Source organism: Eurosta solidaginis, chromosome 1, assembly GCF_040869045.1.
Source record: "Eurosta solidaginis isolate ZX-2024a chromosome 1, ASM4086904v1, whole genome shotgun sequence".
Classification (NCBI taxonomy): Eukaryota; Metazoa; Arthropoda; class Insecta; order Diptera; family Tephritidae; genus Eurosta; species Eurosta solidaginis.
The window spans coordinates 350,800,258-350,826,938 of record NC_090319.1 but is presented as its reverse complement, the minus strand read 5'-3'; the positions used below and the strand labels follow the sequence as shown (position 1 = coordinate 350,826,938).

Genomic DNA, 26,681 nt, shown 5'->3' with positions numbered 1-26,681 from the left:
ATACCTATCAAGCTCTCTATATATATTTGTATTTCACCAAATTGGTGGAAACATCTTTGGTTAACTTATATTTAACTTAAATGCAAAAGAAAAACTCAAACAATCTGAGATCTTTGGAAGCATATGGCACTTAGTATTCATACAAATTAAAATTAGTTCCTATATAATAAGCTTAAACAATATCGTTATATCTTTGATGAAAACTACTAGATAAATTAGTATAAAAATTCACTATATCTTATGCGCACTAATAATAATTTTTGCTATGCTAAAATTTAAAGCTCCTTGTATGAAGTGGCACATCTGTATTAGTATTTCGCAGATGCATATTGTAATAGGCATTATAAAACGAGGATATTACCGCTTAAATGCGATTTAATTAAAAATTTGTTCATATATGATGATGATGGCTGATGTTACTTGCCGTCACGGCCACTACCACAATAACCGCTAATATAATCTTGCGCTGCTAAATTGAATGTAGTACCACACAAACTGAGTTAGGTCATGATGCTGCTGCATCTATGCATGCAAATTTGTGTATTTGTACACTGCAAACAGCACATGCTCTACATGAAACTTTGCAAATAATCCATCTCGAAATTATTTGCATAATCCGATTCGGCATTGCTGCTGATGTTGCTGCTGCTATTGTTAATATGAACACTGTTGACCTCGTTCTTGTTGTTGTCAGAGTCACAATTACCACCACTAGGCATATTATCTACGCTGCTATTTAGTCCATTAGCCATTGGTGTCATTGGTGCGTTGCATTGTTTATTCGAGTTAATGGTATGTTTCTCATTTGCTTCAGCGGCATCAGCGCTAACATTATTTGTGGCATGGGTGATGGTGGGTAGGCGTGTTGCTGCTCTATTATTTTCATCATGGTTGTTGGTTCTATCGATTTCGGTATCATAATCGAATGTTTCGGTTAGCATTTGTTTTACATATTCGAATGAGATGAACTCTTCTGGTCGTTCTGACTTGACTACTGGCGCTGTTGAGGTTGAAGTATATTGCACATAATGTTGTAAGTTACTGCTATTATGTGCTGTTGGCGTTGCTTCTTCTTTATTAAGAGTGTCGATTTGTTTCATCGCATCAGTGCTAATGTTACTAATAGCCGTTAGATTAGTGGTATTTGTATGAGATCGTATATATTTGTTGCAGTTAGTTGATATGCCCCATATAACTGCATCCGTGCATTGTGTAAATGTCCCTGTTGCTGCAGCAGTGTTTGTATTTGTTGTTGATATTAATTGTTTGTCGGTGTTACACTTGATGGTCGTGGCTTTTGGTTTTAACAGCAAAAATTTTTCAAGTTCATTTAATTGATTGATATTTGTATTATTGTTGCTACTACTGTTTTCACTATAAATACAATGGCTGCTGTCTTTATTGTCCTTATTCCCGTTGTTGTTGTTGCTGTTGCTATTTTCATCACTATATAAACTTAACGCATCAATTTCCTGTTGCTCTTGTTGCTTCTGGTCCAATTGTCTGGCATATGTTTTCAAAGCGCTTGTGGGCTTGCTAATGATCATACTGTTGCCACTGTTACTTAATTTGCTGTTGTCATCATCATCAAAGCTGCAATCAATTGCAGCCTCATTTTGATTGTGTTCGATGGTTACAATGCAATTTGACAACTCATTAAAGTTCATCGAACTGCTATTTTTGCTAATATTACTGCCGGCATTGCCCGTATTGTTTTTGTTATTAGCGTTAGTATTCGTAACAAATATTGTGGCCATATTATTAATACTCAACGCATTATTAGTATTTTGCATAATCATACATGGGATTTTCGTTGACGTTTGATATTCCTTTGTTGTTGTTGTAGTTGTTGCTGTTGCTTTCGCCGTCGTTGTATTTGTAGTAGGCTTAGTAGACACTGCCTCAAATAATTTTAATGTTGCTGTCGTCGTTGCAGTTGATTTTGTCATTAACTCATCGTAATTGTCATAATAAATGAATTTATTGTTGTTGTTGCTGTTGTTCACTGTCGCATTATTGTTTTTGTTATAACGTATAGTTATTTCACTGCAACTATTGCTGCGTTGTTGTCGCGTGTACTGTTGTGGTTGCAGTTGGTGCTGTAGCAGTTGTTGTTGTGACTGCAGTTGCTGTAATTTCAGTTGCTGACTCTGTGTATTATTCATTAATTTGCTGCCAATTAGTGGCCCTTGCGTGTTAGCTTTTGTTGTTGATGCTGCTTTTGTTGATGTTTGCCCTGCCAATGCCACCGCAGCAGTACTTGTTTGTAGTTTTGTATTTACCAATGATGATTCTGAATGGCGTCGTATTTTTCCTGTCGCCACATTTCCAGTGTTGTTGACTTTTTTGCCAATGCTGTTGCCAGCGCTCGCTGACTTTCGCCGCCCCAAGTGACCACTGGCATTGCGGAGTGCGTGATTTTTGACATGCTTTCGCAGACTGGAGGGATCTGTGTAGCGTTTTGTGCAATCGGGTAGTTGACAGGCGTATGGTTTCTGTAAAATAATGCAAGTTTCAACAATCAGGTATTTAATTACAATAAATTTACTGGAATTTCAACATATTAAAAGTACAAAATTACAAAGTTTCTTGGGTGCAATGCATTCCTGTATATACTTGTATTTGCGGGTAAGAGCGTTTATGAGAATATAGTTCACAAAGTCATTCCGAAATTACCTCAAATAAGCCCCTAATCGACTATGAAGTGTCCCAAACTGATCCCGGCAGCCCTTGTAAACATTTTTTATTATCCTTCTGGAGTGACACCCAAAGTTATCCAGATTTAACCTCAAATAATTCCCAAATGACCACAGAAAGTCCTCGAAATAGTCCTAATAACGAAATCACTCGAAAAAATCCCCAAGAACCATCACATGTTCCTTGAATCAGCCCGATATAGGTCTAAAATGATCCATAAATAGTACCGAAATAGCCCCAAAGACCATCTCCGGAATCGGAATTTAACGTCTAAAGGAGCATATAGCAATACATTTTCTTCTACCTCTCGCTCTGCTACAAATAGCATATCATTCTTGATTTTTATTGTGCTACTTACTCTAGAGCTGGATTAGATTCAAGTTTTTTAAAAATCGAGTTTTTCGATGCGATTCTAGCAAAAAATCGATTGATTCGATTAAATCGAAACGAACAAAATTTATTTAAATTTTGCTTATTCTTTGTAACAATGTACTTACGTACATACTTAACCATTTACTAGATTTTTCACGACAGATAAAGCAGGCAGGGCCGTACCGAGACTGGTGAAAGCGGTGCGGTGCACCAGGGCCCCAGCTCCGAGGGGTCCCAAACCCCCTAGTCGCAAAAGTTTCACCGAAAAATGTACCTATACACTAAATTATGGGAAAACTTTTATTTTTATTTATTTTATTCAAATTCTAATCCAAAAGCAGATATCGGGATGGACGTCTAGGATAGATATTGAGTAAAACACCGTATTCTACACATACTAAACGTCGATTTAGACTATCCACTAAAAATTCTCGGCTTCGCCTTGGATTTTGAACTGTCGATGAGCGAAAATCCATGCTTCGAATGTGCCGATTGAGCTACTACTAGTGTCTTAAAAATTATCTAATTATTGAAAGATTTTAAGCCCTTTAATATATAGTCGTGTAAATGGACACAATGAAATTCCACTTATATACGAACGACTCGAGACTCGAGAACCGTGCGCGCAGATTATATTAAACCCTAGTAGGAAGTAAAGGGACCCATAATTCGTAACACGCGTTGAAGTTATATTCTTTCTGATATTTTACATTGAGTATTAGTCATTAATTTACTAGTAAAATGTAGTGATATAAGAATATTTATTTTTTTTTTTTGTAACGCTGATCACTTGTGATTAGCGACACAAGTAGTACGACAATTTGGTTGTAAAAAAGCATGTAAAAAAACTATGTATGCAACATAATATAAAAATGTCCTACAAGCAAAACCTTTTGTGTAGTATAACCTTTAGAACCTTAGAAAAAAGGTCTCCTGTGAATTTTGCACAAGGGTTCCCACGAGCCCCGGTACAGACCTGAAAGCAGTACAGTTTCTCTCTCGTTTCGTTGACTGCTGAAAAAATTGGAAGCATCAAGGAATGACACATGGGCCTTCATTTGATCCTTTCATGAGAGTGAGATAATTAGTATATTATATATATAGTATATACCGAAATGTCATACTTTTTCCCTTTTTTGAATCTTTTATTTCAAAACAAAGTATCATACCCATATACATATGTAATAATCCTATATTGGTAATACAATATGGTCGCAATGAGTCTTGACATCGAAATCAAAAAAGACAGCAATTTTTGTGATTGTAGAAGCATAAGTTTGAGAAGAAAAAATTTAAATTTGGGTTCATTCGATTTTTGATTACAAAAACAAAAACTTTTAAACAGCAATATATCGGCACTCTGATGTTTGTTAGTGTACCCAACCTGTATTAATTATACTCCTAGTATTACATACTGTTGCGAATATTAGCAAAACTAAGAGGTGCTGCCATCTCTAGGCCGATGCTAAGCAGTGACGTGAATTCAAATCAATAATTCAATCACTATGTATCTACATAAATTAAACAATAATTGCGTCTACACATATGTACGTATACGAGCAGCGGAGAAGCAATGCACAAACACATGCATATATCTTATCTGAGCTGTCACAAGAGAGGGCAATAATTTGTGCAAGTATTACTCAAATGAGAAATTATACATCTGTAGTTGTAGCTGAGAAATTTATAACTAAGTAAAATTCTGGAAGCGCCTAGAACATGCCACGAGGAAATCACAGAATATAAAAGCATCAGCGGTAGAGGCGCTATGGGCAGTTTCGATTAAGACGCTATCTAGCGAGCAATAGCAGTATTATTTTGAAAGTCAGTTTCATTTAAGCTATCAGTTTGGTTATTAAGCCAGCTAGTTGCAAAGTATAAGTGTTATGGTGAAGTACTTTAATAAATGCCATTTTTCCATTATTCAATATTGGAGTTATTTATTCAACAATTTAGTGATTTGAACTTAGCAAAAGGGCAAATACGAGTATTTGCAAGTAAATTCGTTACAATACATATATGATCATACCAAAAAATATATAAACACATTTTCAATATATTATTATTATTATTGTTTATTTTTATACAGTATTTTAGACCTAAATTATTTGTATATCTATGAGATCATTATCTAAAAGGTAGTGCTTTACAGTAATTATACAGAAGTTTCTTAAATTCATTGATATTTTGGCATTGTTTTATTTCAATTGGAAGATAGTTATATTCTCTCAGTCTTTCGTAGTTTTCTTGTTGAACTCCGATCCAGAAGTGGCTTCTCTCGAAGCCAACAACACAATAAAGCTAAATTTATCAAGCGTCCGTAAAGCAGATAGTGATGAAAGCTTCGGTGCCTAAAGAATCGAACGATTAAAAAAAAAAATCGATTCTACATTTCTAAAAAAAAGATCGATTAAATCGATTAAGAATGGAATCGAAGTCCAGCTCTTAATTTCTCTGCTTTAAAACACGACATATCCCATAGCAGAGGCGGAGAAATTTTTTCTTGCAATAAGACCAAACGTCATCTTAGATTAAGAATTGGGTATTGCGATCTGAGAATGGGCTTGGAATAAGGATAAGAATATCAATCGTATCTGAATTGGACTTCCCTTACTCTCTACATTAAAAAGCTGAGCTCTTGAATGCCAAATCTCTTAATGAGGTATTAAGATTGCGTTACCTATAAGGCTGGTGGGCCGTACTAATCAGTCTATTTGGACGCCCATATTTTTGTGAGTTTAACGGAAACTATCTGTCTCGCATTTCAATCCGCTTCTATATGGGAGCATTTTTATCTCAACATTTTGAATGATGTTCTCGTTATAGAGGTAGATCTGAAGGGATAATTTTGGTAGGCCTGCAGTTAATTTCAGTGCATGTCTTATAGATCTGGCGATCATATCAGCAACGTATAAGCACGAGCGAAAAACCAATCGATTTATAAATTGCTATTAGCGATTCTTTGTCTTTTCAAAAAGTGCTGCCAGGGAGTTGATTTATTATTTCGTTGAGGCTCTGTGCCTAGGATCCAAAAGCGGTTGAATGTGCGTAGAAGATAAAACTTTTTTCGGCGGTCATGCCAAATGTTTTTGGGTATATGATAGACATTATGGAAGGCCCGTTCACAACACTGTGCAGTCATCTGCATAAAAAACAATGGTAGTAAATTTATGTTTCTCAGTTTCAAAATACTGAAAAAGAAAAATATTTTCTGGAATCAGAATATATTTACATATGTACTGAGCTGCCCATCCCTTATAGCATTTTTTTTTTTTTTTTTGTTTTGCCCTGAAGAGTTGGCACAAATACAAATTCACACTTCGAATATGAAAAAAAAATTCATAGCACTCCCATGTGCCCCCTTATATAAATTCAGTTCATTTAAATTTCATATGAAAGTGCAAAGGAAATGCAGTTCCATATGTAACCAAGGCACTACTATGTGATACTAAAATTTTCACTAAAAAATATACACCAAAAAATGTTTCAAAAATTTTGCAGAACTAAGAACAGTTTTTATTCAATATTTAATCAGTAAGGGGACCATCAAAATTATTTAAGCATTTCAATATAAAATTTTTTGGAAAATCCCTCTTGTATATCGAAGCTTCAGAGTGCATGAAGGTTTTACTTAGCAAACATCTAAAACGGGATAACTTAAGGCTATTGATTCAATTATTTAGTTGTCAAAATAAGGATTTTTTTTATCTTGTTGCTAAGCATAGCTGTAATTTGTTTCAATGCTCAGCAATGGTGAACGTTTGTGTCGTATGTAATAAAGGTATTCAGAGCCACGATATCAAAACTAACCAAAGAATGAAAAAGCGCTTTGCCTCCACGTATTTTCTAGTATCTAGAGGTACTTATACTACATATACATATTTGTACATATGTGTGTATATAATCGTTTATTGAATAATTGCCATGGGCTGCTAGAATATGCTTTTGTTGTGCAATGCTGTTATAACCAAACTTCCTGGCCTTTATGAACACTGGCTTTGAGAGTAAAAACGCATACACATATGTACATAAACATTGCTAATTACAAACTACTATTTCAGTTGTCCTTGTTTGTTTTTACTATCGTTCTGGCCAATGATACAATTAAAGTTTGTAGTTTGGATTTTATATGATGTCCGCACGCCACCTAGTAATTCGCGAATTACCTTAAATTTAATTAATTAATAATGCTGTCGAAATAAACATGATGAAGAGCAGCAGATGTACAATTACTACACAAGATTAGGGCTGCAATACGTGGGAGGTTGGAAGGCACGTGTTTCTAAGCCAATAAGTATAAGCTTGTTAATTACGAATAGTGAGTCAGAGCCACCAAATTGTATGGTACGTTTGTTGAAAAACCTTATGCAAAGTTTAAGACGGCGTAGAATAGGGAGGAACATTATGTTATGGATCACATAGCAAGCCCCTTAACGCAAAAAGCTAAATGCAGGTTTAGGGTATATGATTACACCTTGAACTTTAGTGTAGTTATGTATATGCAAAGATCTCATAGTAAAATAACGAATTTATATTTTTTTTTAGGTTGAGTGCCACGGCATTCACAGAGCATCAGTCAATCAGATTTTTAAGGTCAGCATAAAGGTGTAAATTCATTTGTTATGCATCGCTTTCATATATTTGTTTTTATGAATGTCTGAAATAAATAGTCGATTTGGGGTAGTGTCACGTAATAGTACAGAATGTATCCCCACCCGAGAACACCATTTGCTCTCAAAGTTATTATATGCCGCCGTCAAGGAGAGTGAACTACGAATAAAAGCTCTCATACGGACATCATATAACTGTTTGCATAAAACGCGAACAAGCGACCAACCAACCAAACGGCAATATTTAACCGTTGCACGGTGGGGTATTTGATCAATCTAGCTGGCCAAAACTAAAACAGCAATTATTTATGTTTAAAAAGTGGTTGTCTCACTTCATTGCTATGAAAGGAAATATTTGACAATGAATTCACGGTGCTCCGCGCAGAATTTCTATAGTTCGGGCCCCCGGATTCGGATGAACTCAGGATAATTTTTTGGCATTACATAAGATATGTCAATATAAAATGAAAGGTATTTTACTCCGCATTTATTTTGAAGTTTTTAAGTAGGGTTGCCACTTATGGTTGCCACCTCACCTTCGTTTTTATATTTCTTTGTATATCCACTACCACCTCGGAAACGGCTTAATCGATTTGAATCGGCCATAGTTAGAAACATAGTATGTTTAACCGAAACATCTTTATTATCTAACTTAATATTTGTTTCCTCTAATGACGCTATTGAATTCTCTATATGAGAAATTTCCGATTTTATGATGTATTTTCCTTAACGAAATTTATTCTAATTCGGCGACAATATCGGGGTTACGAGGGTGTTGGATTTTGCCAAACTACTTTTTGGTTATAATCGGAAATTAGTTTGAGTGGCACAAACGCGCTCTGAAATATGTTAGCATCGTAGTCTTCATCGTTGACAAATTTCTGTTTGTACTGCTTTTGTTGCGATCCATCACAGCCCCATTTTGAGTAACGTCATTTAAATAAAGTAGGAGACGTTTTGCGGTTAAATCCATTAAAGGTTGCAATTTTATTTCTGAACGTGTTTCAGTTACCAGATAAGACGACTCGTCTGGATAGGCATATTGTTTTTTTTTTCTTTTTGTATCACACTGTAGCACGGATAGAAAGTTATGTTCGTACTTCTAACAACTTCATACTGTCTTCTAGTGAAACCACCTTCAACAATCATTCAAAGACCCTAAAAAGGGGATAATTGTTTTACATAATTCTCGTTTATTTTTGAGTTTCCACTTCTACACTCATTTGGGATATTGGCAGAATTCGTCAAATCTTCCAATACCTTCGCTTCTGCTCTTTTGCCTTCTACGTAGAGCTTCATCTTTGCAACGTACGTTAAAAGATCAGTACCCGTTTCAGTTTTTCTTTACTTACTTCTTTCGCTATACTGGTCAAAACTCAAGGAAGGTCGACCTTCACGTCTTTTAAAATCTACCTATTCAACTTGAATGACTCTTGAAGCCAATCTTGATTGTTCTTGAGAAAATTTTTACTTTTTCTTTGTGCCGCTTTCCATCTTCGCTTAAATTCTGACTTTAGGAAGGAAATCTGATGTAAAATTTCTTCCTGTTCAGATCTATTATAGTTCAGTAACAATAAGTAATTATGCACAAATTCTAACTTTTCGTCAAAAGTTTTGTCATTATTTTGCTGCATCATTGTATACAACTGAAGACGAGTAAATGTAGCCATTTATTACAAATTTTATTATACGGTTGATAGAACACAAAACACAATTATTGGGGAATATGAAAAGGAGTAGTAGTTACAAGTAGAATAACTCAGTTAAAACATGCGGTATAAAAAATCTATCATATGAATTAAAAACACATTTACCTGTCCTAAAATAAAATGTAACTAGATTTGATTAAGGCTAAACAAGTGAACAAGTATTCAGGTTAGAAGTGTATATTGCTTTTTAACCCAAAAATACATCGAACTGCACAAAATGTTTATACAACTTTAGATGTGCGCGGCTAGCTCTGTTGACGTTGCAGATGGGTTATGGGGTACGTATACTCTTCAGTGGACATCTAGGAACGCCAGGGAGTATATTTAAAAAAAATTGGAATATTTTGAAAAATCGACTTTTGGCCAGCTAAATTTATGAGATACCCCATCGTGCGTTGTACGTTCAATACACTCAGACAATAAGTTAGCAACATACCGAAGCATGTGTGTTCATTGAATAGCAAAGTTACATTTTGTAGCGATAAATCAAATAAACAGCCAAATTTCTAAATAACCAAGAAAACACTATGTTCGCAACAGCGGTAACATACAGACATTTGTATATATATGAAGAAACAGTGATGGAATTTTCGGTTATACCTTTTTCAACACAATGGCTGCTAAAAAGGTACGCTGCAGCCAATTATAAGGAAATGGCATAATTTCTACTCTAGAGGAGAGACCTGAATCGTTGTAGGTAGCCCTGGTAAACAGTTTGTATTTGTTTTTGAACTGGTAATTTTAAATTTGCAATATCTTGCCTAGGCAAGTTTTAAAATAAATAAAAACAGCGTCAAAATACATTTTGGACTGTGGTTAAATTGTACAAGGAATATTTTTATGGGAAATTTTAGCCCTTTAGCTCTTTCATGGCAGCATCCTTTTATCTGTATTTTGGGAAGATACGAATAAAATGATATTTCATAGATAAATATGTTCTAGAAAGTTCTTTAACGGAATACTTCACTAAGGGCGCTCTCGGACGAATCCTTACGCAAAGAGCTTGAAAAGAATGTGTAAAAAAAAGTCTACATACAGAGTGTATGTGCCTACATGGTGACTAAAAGGAATAGAAAAAAAAAGCAATTCTTAGAGACCAATTGTACAGCGAGCAACGGGACATTCATATGGCTCAGTAGCTAAAGGCATTTGCCTTTGCACTGATATGAATATTGGAGATCCGAGTTCAATGCTCAGCTCCCGAAAAGCTAGCTGATGAAAAAGTAAAATTCAGAAACATATCCTAGTAACCATCGCCGTTTGTAAACTTTACACTCTTTCTCTAATTTCAATAACAAAAAGTATGCATATTGACTTTTTGTTTCTTAGAAAAGTCTATTATGTCCGGTTTTTCAGTAGTTGATTTAGCTAGGTTTTCTTTAATTCTAATCAAATTTAAACTCCAGTTAAATGACAGATCAGATTTTCAGTCAGAGGTTAAGGCTGCTTTTGGGATAGGCTTCTTTGTATGGCAACACTAATTTTTGTTAACAACATATTTTGGATTTTGTTTTTTTTTTGGTTTTGTCATATGAAATATATAAGTAAGGCTGGTGGAGGTGTTCTCGCTATAAGCTATGCTAGGCGATAAGGAATTTTTATTTTCACATATTTAACAATTTTTAAATGTTTCTCGCACTTTGACAACTTTTATGTTTTTCCTTAAAAAATAATTTTCAAAGCTTTCTATTTTTTTATTATAGCAACGCTTCTCGTTTCTACTCTGTCGTCGGCCTAATTGTACCCAGCTGTACTTGTACACACGGTATTATAACGGTTGGTTGTACAGTTATAAAGAAATCGAGATAGATATAGAGCTCCATATAACACGACAACTTGGGGAAATACACTTTTTCAATATCGAAAGTGGGAAAAATGAGATAATTCAAAAATGGATACCGCTAAGCTAATGAAATTTGATAGGTAGATTGCTGTTATGACGCAAAACATAAACTCTAAAAAAACTTGGAATAAGGACGTTGCACCACCCACAGTTATAAGAGTAAAATTTGGAAGTTCATCAAACCGTTAAAGATATTACATTGAAATTTAACAGAGACACTATCCTTGACAAATAATATAAACTCAGTGAAGATAATCAAAGTCGGTTAAAGATCACGCTACTTTTCCTTATGATCTAACCCTAACAAAGTTTGCAACAACTGTATGGTAATATAGTTGAGCTAAGAACAAAACTTAAACAATTTTTAAAATGTGATGACGCGCCCCTTTCTTCTTACTCTTTCCAAAATACTTCTAATGCCATAAGATGAACAAAAATTTCCTAATCCGAATGAAATTTGGCATACATATTTTTTCATAGCCACAACTGTTAAACTGCACTCCCGCTCAAGTTCATTAGTGGTAGCCTCTCTAACCGTTTTGCTTCTTTGAACGAAAATGATTCCAGAATAGAACCATATATATATTATTAAGCATCCTTATAACACTATTAACTACACAAAGCAAACAACAACAGCGTTTCAAGTGCACAGCTGGGTATTTAATGTTCGGTTTAACACGAATTAAGACTTTCTTACTTGTTTTCGAATGGATTCAGAACAAACAAGAACGCAAACAGCTGATCGGTCACAACAGTTTAACTCTGCAAAATCGGCCGCTTAAGGTCAGTTTAAACTTCAGCTAAATATAACTGAAAATCGGCATGCAAAGTAAAAACGTAGTTTAACTGACAAATTAAACCGTTTTTTTTTTTTTTGCAAGCTAGTGGAAATAAAAAGGTAGTTGATTAGGGACTGCATACAAAGCAGCAACACAAAGTAAGCTAGTTCAGTTGGCTAACCGATTTGAGATGAAATCGCTTAAGAAACATTCGACCAAAATAAGGGCACTATTGTGAACGATCGAATGAAATTTACATACGAATGTGCAGATAAATGAATATAACAGCGTGGCGGCAAGTTGACATACATACAAACAAAAAGCTCGCTTGCAAAAAAAAATCAACTTTAATTGCACTTGTACTGAAAAACCGGGACTTATTGCACTTAACTAATTCACCAGCAAAGTTGTTGCAAACCAAATTAAACATAACATACATACAGGCGTAAAATACCCTTTTCTATTCTCTATGCTCCTCCGCCGTGACATTTCACGTATTTTGTTTTTGTAACTCTCTGGTGCGGCTACCGTGGTCTGATGGTAGCGTGCTCCGCCTATCACACCGTATTCCCTGGGTTCGCACCCCGGGCAAAGCAACATCAAAATTTTCGAAATAAGGTTTTTCAATTAGAAAGAAATTTTTCTAAGCGGGGTCGCCCCTCGGCAGTGTTTCGCAAGCGCTTCGGGTGTATTTCTGCCATGAAAAGCTCTCAGTGAAAACTCATCTGCCTTGCAGATGTCGTTCGGAGTCGGCATAAAACATGTAGGTCCCGTCCGGCCAATTTGTAGGGAAAATCAAAAGGAGCACGACGCAAATTGGAAGAGAAGCTCGGCCTTAGATCTCTTCGGAGGTTATCGCGCCTTACATTTTTTTATTTATATTGCTATTGTTTGGTGTCAACAACGTACTGCACCAGAAGTAGAAATGTTAAAACAGCTAAAAAAAAGTACCATTTAGCTGATTTCCTTCCACCACCAATATGGTTCCCCAAGATGACAATGTTTAGCTAGTTGAATTGCACCAAATAAAACACATACATAAAATTGTTGCATCCTCCAAGGCGTAAAATTCGCTTTTCTATTCTCTATAGTCCTCCACGTTCTTTGTATAAAGATTTTGTTTAAGAGGGCCCCTCGTGACATTTTTCCGAAAAGAAATATATACAAATTCTATTTTAGAATAGCTTCCTAAAAAATAGCGAAGCTGTCATGAGCTAGGTGTAACAAACTAAATGGGGTTATACTGAAATTACAAGTTTTGTCTCCGGTACATAGAGTTCGGCTGCCTTATGAATAATATCTTTTTGGTCCAAACCTACTGAAAGAGCAAGATACCTCGGAATGCCATGAAAGATATTGTTGAAAATTTGTGAGTGATCGCACTTATTGGAAGTGGCAACGCACTGCTACAACAAACAACAACAATAGCCAGGAAATGTGGTAATTCGTTATTAAAAAATATGTATAGATATGGTTTTCTTAAAATGTGTAATGCTAGGTTATATTTTATACCTTACTTAAAGCCTCATATCACATCACTGATACGAGCATTATACAAGCAACAGCAGCAATGCAACACATTTGCTACAACCGAAATTAACTTTGAACACTGCCATGTTGTTCAGCTTTATTGCTGTCACAAGCTACGAATACATCAGCTGCCAACAACTAAGTACATGCAAACATTGAATTATGTACATATATTACACATACCCATATCAGAGACAGGCAGCGTGGTGGTAGTGTGCTGCGCCTACCACACCGAAGGACCTGGATCGAAGTCCAGGGCAAAGCAACATCAAAAATTTAGAAAAATGTTTTTTCTAAGAGGGGTCTTCCCTCAACAGTGGTTTAATTGTTGTATCCCACAATATGTAGGCCGAGACATTCTTATCTAAGGATAAGTCCACTTAGAGGTTTTGAGGCATTCAACTAGAATTATGGGTATGTTTTTCATTCTTAAACTACGCCATGTGCTTTCCATTAATAACATGGAACCTTCTGTAATATGATTCCCAATTTTGTTAGTGGACCGATTGAAAGAACAGAAGTTCAACGGCCTACTAGAGTATGGATCTAGGAACACAGTTTTGTTGGATCATATCGTTGTACTAACTTTTAAATTAAAAGTAAGAGAGCAGCTGGTGCATTATAGGTTGCGAGCTATCGCTTAAAGTGGAGTACAGTTGGCGACTTTTACCGAATTTTGGTATCGTTTTTGATTACAATGTGCTTTCCCCGACAATGCGTACTCATTTTTTGCGTGGTAACTCAATACATTCTCAAATTGAGTATTCTCTTTTCTACATCGATGGCGGCAGTTACTATATCTACATCTATAGGAAGCAAATTCTACTAGGCAGTTATCTTGTAGCTTATGCTTAAACCCGTAGTAGCTTATGCTTAACCCTTTCGAACCTGAAAGCAACCAGCAGGAAAATTCCTGATATATTGATTATTTTAGCTTTAGTATAGGCCTTAAAAGTAGAAAATTTTGAAGTGGAGTCTCTACTGCATCCAGGGAGGTCTAGGGGGTGGGACGTATGTGTCCCATTCGGTGTTTTAAGCAGCGGGATGTATAGGTCCCGTTGGGACAGGAAGAGGTTTATAATAATTTTTTTTTTTTAATTACTCAAAGTTAAAGAATGTCGGCAAGCTCTAAACGGGACCAATTTATACCAACAAATAAACCTAATGTGACACATAGAACCGTTACCTGAACTTCAATATACCAAGCGGGACAGTTTTTTATGAGTTTAAATGGAAAATTAAGATTTTAGTTATAAGAAAACTTTTTCTGGGATGTATGTGTCCCGAAAGGGTTAAACCCGGTCCACACTTGTATACACAACCCTTGCAACAACTCAACACTGCAATTGACATGGGAACCTTTACACTTATTGCTCTCCTTTGTTGTGGCTTTTTGATGACCTTCGTTTTGGCTGTTATTGTTCTTGTTTCTGTTTCTGTTTTATACATATTTCGCTAGATTCTACTCATACTTATGTATATTAATGTAAGTATGTGTGTTTATGTACCCTACAGAAAAATATAATCCACTGCTAACAATTTAACTTAAATTTTACTTTAAACGATTATACAGAAAAACAGCTCCCTACACGCTAACTACAAAATACTTACATATAAACTGATAATAAGTCATTTGTTGTTGTCATGCATGCATACTGGCGTGTTCTTTATAAGTAAAATGTTCGGTTAAAGCGTGTTGCACAGGAATTCCAGTTCAGATTATAAATTGATATATTTGATTAAAAATTGTACTTTTATCACTATGCGACATCCCTAAACCGGTTACGAGCAGGACCAAATTCGGGTATCAAAAACAAAAAAATTTAATTTCGAATTTCTGAGTCTCCAAAAATCAATCCTTACTATGACGGGAACAAAATTTATATATGATATTTTTGAGCTTGGTATTACCGTTTGTAGTGGTGAGACTTAAGGACCCGATCTATTTTATACAATGTCGTTCAAGGCTCGTAGGCTCAAATTTTTAAGCTTTTTTCTTCATCTATAGCGATGATATTAGTTAACAACCTGCAGTAAGATCCCATTCCTACGGGGTATGTTTGTTAAATGTTTTCCTGCCAGACTTGCTGATGAATTTCGCATATGTTGTTGATAGGTCAATTCTTGTTGTACTATAGCTTTGTGTGGTTAGCTGAACTTAACCTAATTTGTTGCGTACTTTGACAGCGAGAAAAGCAACTCAACGAAAGCAGAATTATGATTTATGTAGGTATTTGGAAATGGTTCTGCATAATTTCGCATATACTCAAAAAAATTGGGTTTGCTCTAATAAAATGGTGAACCTGCCTCAGGCTCAGAGGTTTTCTAAACAATATCAACTACTTCGTGAACAATTGGATTTAGAAACTAAACATAACTCATAGCGTCACGTTCATATTTATTATACTAAAAAATTTATTAAAGCTTAAGCTTTATTATTATAAAACTTAACGAATAATAATTCCTACATTACTACTTTTCCAACTGTTTTTGAGAAACGGACAAATAAATCTGAGAATATGCAAATGAAATATGCAAAGGAATTTGAGAAAAGGGCAAATGTATTTGAAATCGTGCTGATTGTAATTCCCCTACCACTGCTTAGACTTTCTTTCCATTTCTCCCCTGAAGGATAGCTTATATTCTGCACCTGGAAGTCGAAAACAACCGTAACGTGGTCGGTGTCGTATGTTATGTCAGTTGTGATTTCATTTATTCGCGTGCCCGTATACGGTTGATTTCTACATGTTAGCTTCTCTTAGTGGTAGTTAGAGCCCCTTTTGTGCCAATATCTTGCCGAACACTTGAGGAGATATCAGGTGAAGAATTACGTTTAACCCTTCTGAGTTGCGCTTCTCACTGCGCCTGTCATACCCAGGCACGCTAGTCTTTGCACTTCCCTAGCTCTATGTTGATTGCTCTTCATGTCTAGCGCCTTCCACCAGACAAGAGCTCCATACGTTAGTATCAGTCGAATGACTGTGTTGTATGTACATGCCAATTATGATATGCACTGACAGTCCCTAGTTCCCCCTCAAAGCTCTTTTGCGTGTGTAATATGCTGCCAGAGTTTTCTTTGATCTCACTTCTTTCCATCTTAATTTTGAAATGTCACAAAGTGCCATAAACAGTAGGTCGTTAGTCTTTGACAGGAATTTTTCTGTGATCAGATTCACTAGGTCGTCAGCGTTCCTTTCACTCTAAATATTTTTAGAATTTCATTAGCTGCCAGCATCCAAAGAAGAGGGGAAAGCTCGCTGTAAAGTGTCCCTCTGGTAGCCATATTACAAACTAACTAATTAATTAATGATGGTGGCAACCTTCCTATATGTACCCCATTTCGATACAATAAGCAATTAAACCCTTTTTATACTAAGTCTGGAAACACTCTGGTAAAATTTTACAAATATAAAATTACAAAGCAAGGACATTTTATCAGGGACTGTTAAATGATTACAACGTTTGAGTCTGCGTCTTTCATTCTGAGCTCAAATTGTTGAAATACTGAAAAGCTTATATATCTATAACAAATAAAGAAATAAGAGTTCTACAGATTTTTATTGAAAATTGTATAAAAGGAATAGTCGTAACCTATTCCTAATTCTCGAAAAACGCAAAGAACGAGATAATTCAGGGAGTGATACTACTAAAATAGTTAAATATGTGGAGTGCTTAAGAATGGTTACTTGGTCAGCTCATGTTTTTTAAAAGTCCTATTATTTTCAATCCGGGAAAGAATTTATGTGTCCACTCACCGTATCATAATGCGTTCGCTGATGCTTGGCTCGATCCGAACTATTGCTGAATGCTTTGATACAACCAATATACTGACATCCATATGGGCGTTCACCAGTGTGCGAACGTTGATGAATTTTCAAATTTTCCAAACGCGAAAAAGCTTTATTGCAGCTGGGAAACTGGAAAGGAAGAATGCAACACATTTAATGATACCAAATTTTCATATGTATGTTTGTTTTATAAATTGCTAAAGGAAAAATGGAAATCAGCTAAAAGCCAAGGAGAAATCAACGTAAATTTGTATGTTAAAACGTTGCAACTTTTAAAAGCTCTTATCAAAACTTGAAAATTTTGTTTACTTCCTTTACATTAAGTCGCTTTCAACGTTTTTCTCAAATTTCGGTGAAGTGCAATAGTGCCAATGGAACTAACGTCAATTGACATTAATGCGCTTTTGAAATGTCAATGACAATAATTCCAAATACGAAAGAGAACTAATGTCAATTGACTTAAGTACGCTTTGGAACTATTTAACGCCGTCCACGCAAAAAGGAGTAATAAAGCTATGAGTTGGGTTGCGGTTGTTAGTCCAAATCTGGCATTGAGCTAGTCAAATAAAAAAATTTTTTATTCGCTTTAATCTTTATAAGTTCTGAAAAGCTCCACAGGCAAAAACGTGAAAATAGCGCGATTTTTTATTCCAAATTTTCGCTTGGGGCGCTTTTTTTATTTTACTAATTAATGTAAAAAAAAAATTTTTATTTTATTGCACTAGACAACAAATATGTGGATAAGAAATTTGTGCGACTTTTATTCTAAAGAGCGGTGGTGGTGTTATAAGAAGTTTTGACATTAATTCGCTTTTGCAAAACGAATTAATGTCAAATCGGAGATAAAGCTTTTTTGGCATTATTTCGCTTTTGAAAAGAGAACTAATGCCAATGACGCTGATTTCATCATGATTCTGACGTTAGTTCTCTTCTGGATTTGGAATTAATGCCATTGACATTAGTTCTCTTTCAAAATGACACTAGTGCACGTCAACCAAATTTCAGTACAAAATTGGGGAAACGTGAAATCAATTACTTAGTAAATTTCCGCAAATCCAGGGTCCTGAAATTTGAAATATAATTCATAATCTGATGATAATGGAACGCGAGGGAAAAAGATCGCCAGATGTCGCCGAGAACGTGATACATAAATAACTCGTCAGAATTTAAAAAAATTGAGTTTTAATTCATGGCCGATATCTAGAGACCTAAATCTTCGTTCTACTGGCAGAACAATTTGCCGCTAGAGGGCACACCGGTCCAGATAATTAAACGATTCGTACGATATTTGAAGACTTGGATTTTAAATAATTTTAAGGTAAGCTAGAAGTAGTTGTGGGTCGTGGACAGTTTGACAGAAGCTTCGCTGTGTGTTGCATTGATTTAGGCATTTAGAATAACCGTAATTATCAAATGTAATCGTTTTGATACATTTTTCTGAGTCTTCCAATTCAGCTATAAATTTATTACCTCATTCGTTGTTGAGAGCCCGATTGGATGCATTAAGTAAGTGGAAAGAAGACATTTCACACCAAACCGGCGAGTCTAGCGTTAAATTTTAAGAAATTTCCAATTGCGCGACAAACTTGCAACCTCACACATATTACATTCAGTTAGGTCGCTCAACGGTCAAGGTTATTAGACAATTTAAAAGATATTTGGAGTATTTCGATCAACTTTTATGTAACTTCCTGGCAAGAGAATGCAATATCTATTCCATGGAAGTGTGGCGTGATGACAAAAAACAAAAACAAAACGAACAAGTAAGGAAGGTTAAGTTCGGGTGTAACCGAACATTACATACTCAGTTGAGAGCTATGGTGACAACATAAGGGAAAATAACCATTTAGGAAAATGAACCGAGGGAAACCCTGGAATGTGTATCAAATAAAAGGCGTTAAAGAGTATTTTATGAGGGAGTGGGCCATAGTTCTATAGGTGGATGCCATTTAGGGATATAGCCATAAAGGTGGATCAGGGTTGACTCTAGAATGCGTTTGTACGATATGGGTTTCAAAAAAAAGGTGTTAATGAGTATTTTAAAAGGGAGTAATCCTTAGTTCCATAGGTGGACGCCATTTCGAGATATCGCCATAAAGGTGGACCAGGGGTGACTTTAGAATATGTTTTTACGATATGGGTATCAAATGAAAGGTGTTAATGAGTATTTTAAAAGGGCGTGGGGCTTAGTTCTATAGGTGGACGCCTTTTCGAGATATCGCCATAAAGGTGGACCAGGGGTGACTCTAGAATGAGTTTGTACGATATGGGTATCAAATTAAAGGTATTAATGAAAGTTTTAAAAGGGAATGGTGTGAAGGCGTTTTCCAGATATCGACCAAAATGTTGACCAGGGTGACCCAGAACATCATCTGTTGGATACAGCTAATTTATTTATATATGTAATACCTGCCAAGATTTTAAGGGTTTTTTATTTCGCCCTGTAGAACTTTTTCATTTTCTTCTACTATATGTAGGTGTCACAACCATTTTATAAAGTTTTTTCTAAAGTTATATTTCGCGTCAATAAAACAATCCAATTAGCTTACCATGTTTCATCCCTTTTTTCGTATTTGGTATAGAATTATGGCAATTTTTCATTTTTCATAATTTTCGATATCGAAAAAGTGGGCGTGGTCATAGTCGGATTTCGTTCATTTTTCATACCAAGATAAAGTGAGTTCAAGTAAGCACGTGAACTAAGTTCATTAAAGATATGTCGATTTTTGCCCAAGTTATCGTGTTAACGGCCATGCGGAAGGACAGACGGACGCCTGTGTATAAAAACTGGGCGTGGCATCAACCGATTTCGCCCATTTTCACAGAAAACAGTTAATGTCATAAAATCTATGCCCCTACCAAATTTCAAAAGGATTGGTTAATTTTTTTTCGACTTATGGCGTTAAAAGTATCCTGGACAAATTAAATGAAAAAGGGCGGAGCCACGCCCATTTTGAAATTTTCTTTTATTTTTGTATTTTGTTGCACCATATCATTACTGGAGTTGAATGTTGACATAATTTACTTATATACTGTAAAGATATTAAATTTTTTGTTAAAATTTTACTTTAAAAATTTTTTTTTAAAAGTGGGCGTGGTCCTTCTCCGATTTTGCTAATTTTTATGCGGCGTACATATAGTAATAGAAATAACGTTCCTGCCAAATTTCATCAAGATATCTTCAACGACTGCCAAATTACAGCTTGCAAAATTTTTAAATTACCTTCTTTTAAAAGTGGGCGGTGCCACGCCCATTGTCCAAAATTTTACTAATTTTCTATTCTGCGTCATAAGTTCAACTCATCTACCAAGTTTCGTCGCTTTAGCTGTCTTTTGTAATGAATTATCGCACTTTTTCGGTTTTTCGAAATTTTCGATATCGAAAAAGTCGGCGTGGTTATAGTCCGATATCGTTCATTTTAAATAGCGATCTGAGATGTGTACTCAGGAACCTGCATACCAAATTTCATCAAGATACCTCAAAATTTACTCAAGTTATCGTGTTAACGGACGGACGGACGGACGGACGGACGGACGGACATGGCTCAATCAAATTTTTTTTCGATCCTGATTATTTTGATATATGGAAGTCTATATCTATCTCGATTCCTTTATATATGTACAACCAACCGTTATCCAATCAAACTTAATATACTCTGTAAGCTCTGCTCAACTGAGTATAAAAAAGCATAGCACAATTCACAGACGTTTAATATCCTCTTTACTGCGAACTTTCCAATCTAGGTGCACTCTAAGTAATTGTTCGCCTTAGCTCTACAAGAGTTTCAGAGGGCTTTTTTTCACATTTTATTGCACCAACTCTGAGAGCCCCCGAAATTTTAAAATTAGCAGCAAAATTAAACTGTTATTAATAAACCTGCATATTATTAAGCATCGAAACGGTTAGCTCGGTATCTCTTCAATCCTAGACTAAAGTTTTTTATCTTTAACATAAATATAGCTCGATACGTAAAAACAAACTTTAAAGTACGTAAACGCGCCAATCTTATTTTAGTTATTCGTATGTGTTTTGCTCTGGTACAAAAACACACATACATAACCTAAACTTACCGGACATTTGTTGGGCTTCTCACCGCTATGTACACGCATGTGTATCAAAAGCTTGTAACGAGCATTGAAAGGCTTATAACGGCGCGGACAATCCACCCAAAAGCAAGAGAAGTCATCGCCTTTTTTCACATCAACATGACGCCTTTCAATATGCGCCACAAATTCAGATTGATTCGGAAATTCCTCATTGCAATCAGTCCAGCGACAAATTTGCGCTTCATCGACCAACGCATCCATAGGCTCTACTTGGTCATCAACAGATTTTGTACTTAGTTGTTGCTGTTGTTGCATGACACCATTACACAATGCCACCGTTGTGTTTGTGCAGGATGATTTATCAGCGGCTAGTGCTCTATCTTTAGCATTAGGACGACGACAACGGTTAGCTGTTGTTTGTTTTACACCAGCTTTATTGCTGTTGTGCTTAGTGGAATAGCTTAAATCACTGGCGTGGAATACAGAATCGTTATCATCTTCATTTTCATCATCATCATCATCATCATACTGGAATACGCATTCATTACTTGCTACCTGTAAGGCAAAATCAAGTGAGATTCCCTCTTCTAAATATCCAGCTATATCACCATCTTCGTCGTCGCCATTCTTTTGATTGGATTGCTTGGCACTAGCGCAGCACAGATCATCGATGAGCTCCTCGTGAATTTCGTCAAGCTCATCAATAGTCCAAATTACTTTGTGTTCACGATTTGGTTTCTCTGCAAGCAATAAATTGCAATTTTCATAGTTGTCCGGCAAATGATCGAAATTATGGGTGACTGCGGTTGTTGAATTTGGTGGTGGTGGTGTGACACTAAAATTGGACCATCTATCATGTTGCTGCTGCTGTTGGTATTGCTGTTGCTGTGTATGTTGGTATACATGTTGATGTTGTCGCTGATTTATCACTTCCTCATTGGCAAAAGTGTAATCGTAATTGTAGATAGATTCGTATTTTGGTGTACCAAATGTGGACATCATCGATGGCAATTTACTGCCGGACTCCTGTTTAATCTCCTGCGCATTTTGTTGACGATAGTCCATTTCATATGATTGAGAATTGTAATAGCAAGTGTTGCTGAGTTTGGGCGAATGTCTGAGTTGTGTACTCGAAGTGTGGTTGGATAACTCTGTTACCGTTGTGTTCTTCGTAGTCTCCGTTAAATTCAGCGTCATCCAGGGATCGAGCGGTGGTGATGAACATGGCGATTGATTTTTCGATTGACAATTAATTTCATTATAGTTGTAGTATTCATTATTTAAATTCAAGCATTCAGCTGAGATGGCGCCTGCAGTCAACGATTGGCTACCATCACCACCCATTTCACAACTACTGTTGCTACTGCTATTGCTGCAGCAGCTTGTGGTAGTTATTTGTTGTTGTGATGATTGTAGGTAATTTTTTTCAACTTCGATATCGCCGGCTATGGTTTTTGAGTTGGCATTGCAATTTATATAAGTGCCATATGGACTGTAGGGCGTTTGTGATGTAAAACTTTCAACCTGTAAATTATCCGCCACGCCTGGTGCGGCACCTTGTGACATTACTTCACCTGCTGTTGTCGTCGTTTTAGACGTAGTTGAGGTCACAAAGTTGCTATACGCAGTCTCACAATCGCCGGATGATAGACGCGCTATATCCTCCGGCTCAAAACGAAACACATCCTGGGCGTTATTGGTGTTATTGCAAGCTTGTAGCTTTATTTGATTGCCTTGTGTTTGTTGTTGTTGTAGCTGCTGGTGCTTTTCTAACATAACCACATCACTGTCACTACAGCAAAAGTTCACAACAGTTGGGGTGTTGCTACTTTGTATATCACATGTGGAATCCATTGTATTGTTGTTGCTGCTATTGCAATTACCATAAACCGATGTGGGCGTCTCAGCCATGTAACTGAGCGAAAAATCCGGAAAGCTTAACTCAGCGCTTGTAAAGTCTGTATAATTGTTGCTATTGTAAGCTTCCTTTAAATTGCAGTTGAGTGCAAGAAATTCAGGTGGGTGTTGTTGTAGGGAATGCTGCTGCTGCTGCTGTTGCTGTTGGTATGTAAATTTTTCATCTTTGACATTGATTTTGTGTGCGCTGAGCGGTGGTGATGTGGAGATGTGCAGCGCACAGCCATGATTTGCATGTTCGTTGTTGTTGTTGCTATTAGCATAATTATTAGGCGTAGATGCAATGGCATCCATAGCTGGATAAAGTGGTGAATAGAGTGGTGACGGTGGTGGCAATTTAATTTGTGGCAACATATTGCAATGATTACTGGTAGCTTTTCCGTTGCTGCTGTTGCTGTTGCTGTTTTTGGCAGGTGCATTAATGGCATATGCAGCCTTTGTGTTGTGCATAAGTGACATGTTTAGATTTGGTGGACTCAGTTTAAGTGTGGCAGACATGGTAGAGTCATACATTCGTGTGCTGTTGTTTGTTGTTTAATTTTTAATTTCCATTAACATTTTTAATTTTTTGTTTTTAAATTTTTTATTGATTATTTAGTTTTAATCAGTTTTTAGTTGTTTATTAAAGCTTTGATAAAATTTTTTATTTAGTATTTTCTATTTGAAAAAAAATTTTTTTGCTTATAAATTATTGATTTTCACAATTTGAACATTTGTTAAGTTTGTTACTTCTGTTCAATATTTTCTTACTTTATTAATTTTTTTAAGGTTTTTTGATTTAAGCTTTATAATAAATGTTTATTTAACCATCTTTTTATTTTGAAAGTAATTTTTTTAAGTTATTCTTAATTTGCAATTTTGACGGTTTCAATATTTTGTTAAATTTATTATATTTTCTAATAATTTCTTATATATTTTTTAATTTTTGTTTTTTTTTTTTTCAGTTCAAATGTATTTCGGTGAAAGCTTTGAGTTAATTCTTAAATAATTTCTTATTTTTCAAAATAATTTTTAAACTTTTCCTTATTTTATGGTTTTTATAGCTTGAATACGTAGATATTTGTTATATGTATTAACTTTTCTAATAACTTATTTTGTTTTTACTTTTTTTCTCAGTTAGTTAAAGCGTTGAAATAATTTTTAATTAAATAATATTTTTTATTTTTAAAAATAATTTTTGAACTTTTACTTAGTCCGCGACATTCACAGTTTGAACATTGAAAACAATTTTTGGAAAATATTTTTTAATAACTTTTGAATTTTTTTTCATTCAAGTTTTTCTTGCTTAACGTTTGAGAAATGTTAAAGTTGTTTACTAAAATATTTTTCAATATTTAAAACAGTGTTAACTTTTTTTGTAAGTTTTTAATTTTTTCCAATCTTCCTTGTCTTGTATTTAAACTAAATTTTTTAATATTTATATAACTTTTTTTTTGCTGTTCATTCAAAAATTAAGCAATTAATAATTTTAAAGGTTTCAATATATTGTACTTAAAACAGCTTTTTCATTGCAACTGTAAATATTTTCAATAATCCTTTAAACATTTTTATTAATTTTTTACATTTCCATAGTTCACAAAGTCCTTCAACATCGATTTCATTCAGATCAACGAAATCTTTTATATCACTCGCCTGCAGTCAATATCTACGCTCTTTGAAAAATAGCGTTCATCGACGCAAAACTTTTTATTTCGATATGATTTTTTTTTTTTTCTAAACGATTCGCTCTCGATTTGGGCGCGCGCCTATGTCGCGTGTCTTTTGTTGAATAATAAAAACCACTTTGGCGTGTTAAATTGTCACCTCTTGCAGCAAGCACTTGTATGTTGTGTTGTTTTTGGTCTTTAGTTTTGTTGTTGTCAAATTTTGGCAATGCTGCCAAAAAAATTGCCAAATCCGCGCGGGAAATCCCAATGACTACGCAATATCTATTGTGACGGCGTTAGTTTTTGTCTGATTCTCATATCCGGTGTCCGAATAAATTAATTTTTATTTCGTTTATAACAAATAAACAAGCTTTAAGTTTTATATTTTTTCGGAATTAAGTATATACATTTTTGTTTCTCACAATTTTCCATCACCGTCAAAACACCCGCCACCGTTCACGTACCGTTCTTTAATAAATTGGTGTGACTTCAGTTGCAACGTTTTAAATGCATGAAAATAAACCAGCAGCAGCAGCAGCAGTGTTAATGTTTTCGATGTTGCACTCAACTAAAACAATAACAATAATGCACATGTGTGACACTTCTCATTAACTTGTATACATATATATTTACATATTTATATTTATATACATAAACACATCCTGAGGATTTGCTCTGCACGATCGTTCGCTCCTTCATCATCCATTGCAGATGCATCTATATTTGTTGTTGTTACACGTACCTCATATAGCGCCTATTCACGCTAACTGCATATATGCAGATGATGATCACACATGCACTTCACTTAGTCGTAAACATGTGCACTATTTTAATGCTTATTGTTGTAATTGGTGGCCGCCGTGATGTAGTATGTAGTGTGCTAGCCTATAATCCCTTAGGTCTCAGGTTCAAGGGACGGAACAATTAAGATTAAAATTTTCTAGCAAATCCCACTCCCTGGAGAAAAAGCTTTGAAGAGATTTACAAGGTATAATTGAAACAGCTGTCGCCTTGTCCGTCCTGATGTCACGTTGTTTAAATTTTTCCCAAATCATTAATTAAATTATAAAATTAAAAATTGCTTCAAATAAATGTTTTCATACATTTAAAGCAATAAAAACTCACATTCTAGCAAATTTTTCTAGGTCTTCGTTGATGCCGTTCGATGTCATCGCTGTTCGTATGCGTCCGCCAATTTATAGGACAAAACTTGAAAAGCAGCACATCACAAATGCGAAGAGAAGGTTGGCCTAAATCGCATCGTTGGTATATCGCTCCAAACTATTTTTATTATTATAGCTGTTGTTGCTCCTGTTCATTATATATGTACCTTGTTCTGTTCTACGTAATTGCTTAGTTTTTTGTTATTTCTAAAATTTTATTGTTTTTTAGTTTTTAAAATAGTACATTCGATTCGTCAACCCTTTTTTTTTTAGATGTTGCTGCTCTTCGATTTTCCTTTTTTATATGCTGCCCTTTTCTGCTCAATTGCTGTTATTTTAATTTCAAATGTCAAAGAAATTGTGTCTGATATGCCAGTAGGAAACGAAAGCGTTGCTAATGAAATCCCCAAAGCGGTAGAAAGACGGAAAGAAGAAACCTTCGACTGCAGCCGTGTAATTTAATTAAGGCAAAAATTTCGCTTAGCATAACATTTTAAAGTATGTTGGAGTGTAAGTAATCCCTTGAAAGAATCGGATTAGTGAGGAACAGACATCTATATTGCGTCTTCAGACATACGGG

General features: G+C 35.3%; 1 protein-coding gene across 1 annotated transcript; it reads right to left on the bottom strand.

Annotated features, from left to right (window-relative positions):
• Positions 1-379: 379 nt before the first annotated feature.
• lmd (lame duck) lies at positions 380-24,032 on the bottom strand. The gene is made up of 6 exons (XM_067774061.1): positions 21,400-24,032; positions 17,296-17,457; positions 2,220-2,495; positions 2,033-2,078; positions 1,819-1,875; positions 380-1,726 (listed from the first exon to the last, which is right to left on the bottom strand). Exons 1-6 carry the CDS (start codon positions 23,803-23,805, stop codon positions 570-572), a joined length of 4,104 nt encoding a protein of 1,367 aa, XP_067630162.1. The 5' UTR covers positions 23,806-24,032; the 3' UTR covers positions 380-569.
• Positions 24,033-26,681: the final 2,649 nt, after the last annotated feature.

What these genes read in the sequence shown, in the direction of transcription:
- lmd (XM_067774061.1), bottom strand. Translation starts at nt 23,805, where the DNA reads ATGTATGACTCTACCATGTCTGCCACACTTAAACTGAGTCCACCAAAT. An exon ending in AGAAGCCCAACAAATGTCCG is followed by an intron (nt 17,458 to 21,399) that starts GTAAGTTTAGGT and finishes CTTCCTTTCCAG; the next exon opens with TTTCCCAGCTGCAATAAAGC. An exon ending in CAGGGCAAACATCAACAAAA is followed by an intron (nt 2,079 to 2,219) that starts GCAGCATCAACA and finishes CAACCACAACAG; the next exon opens with TACACGCGACAACAACGCAG.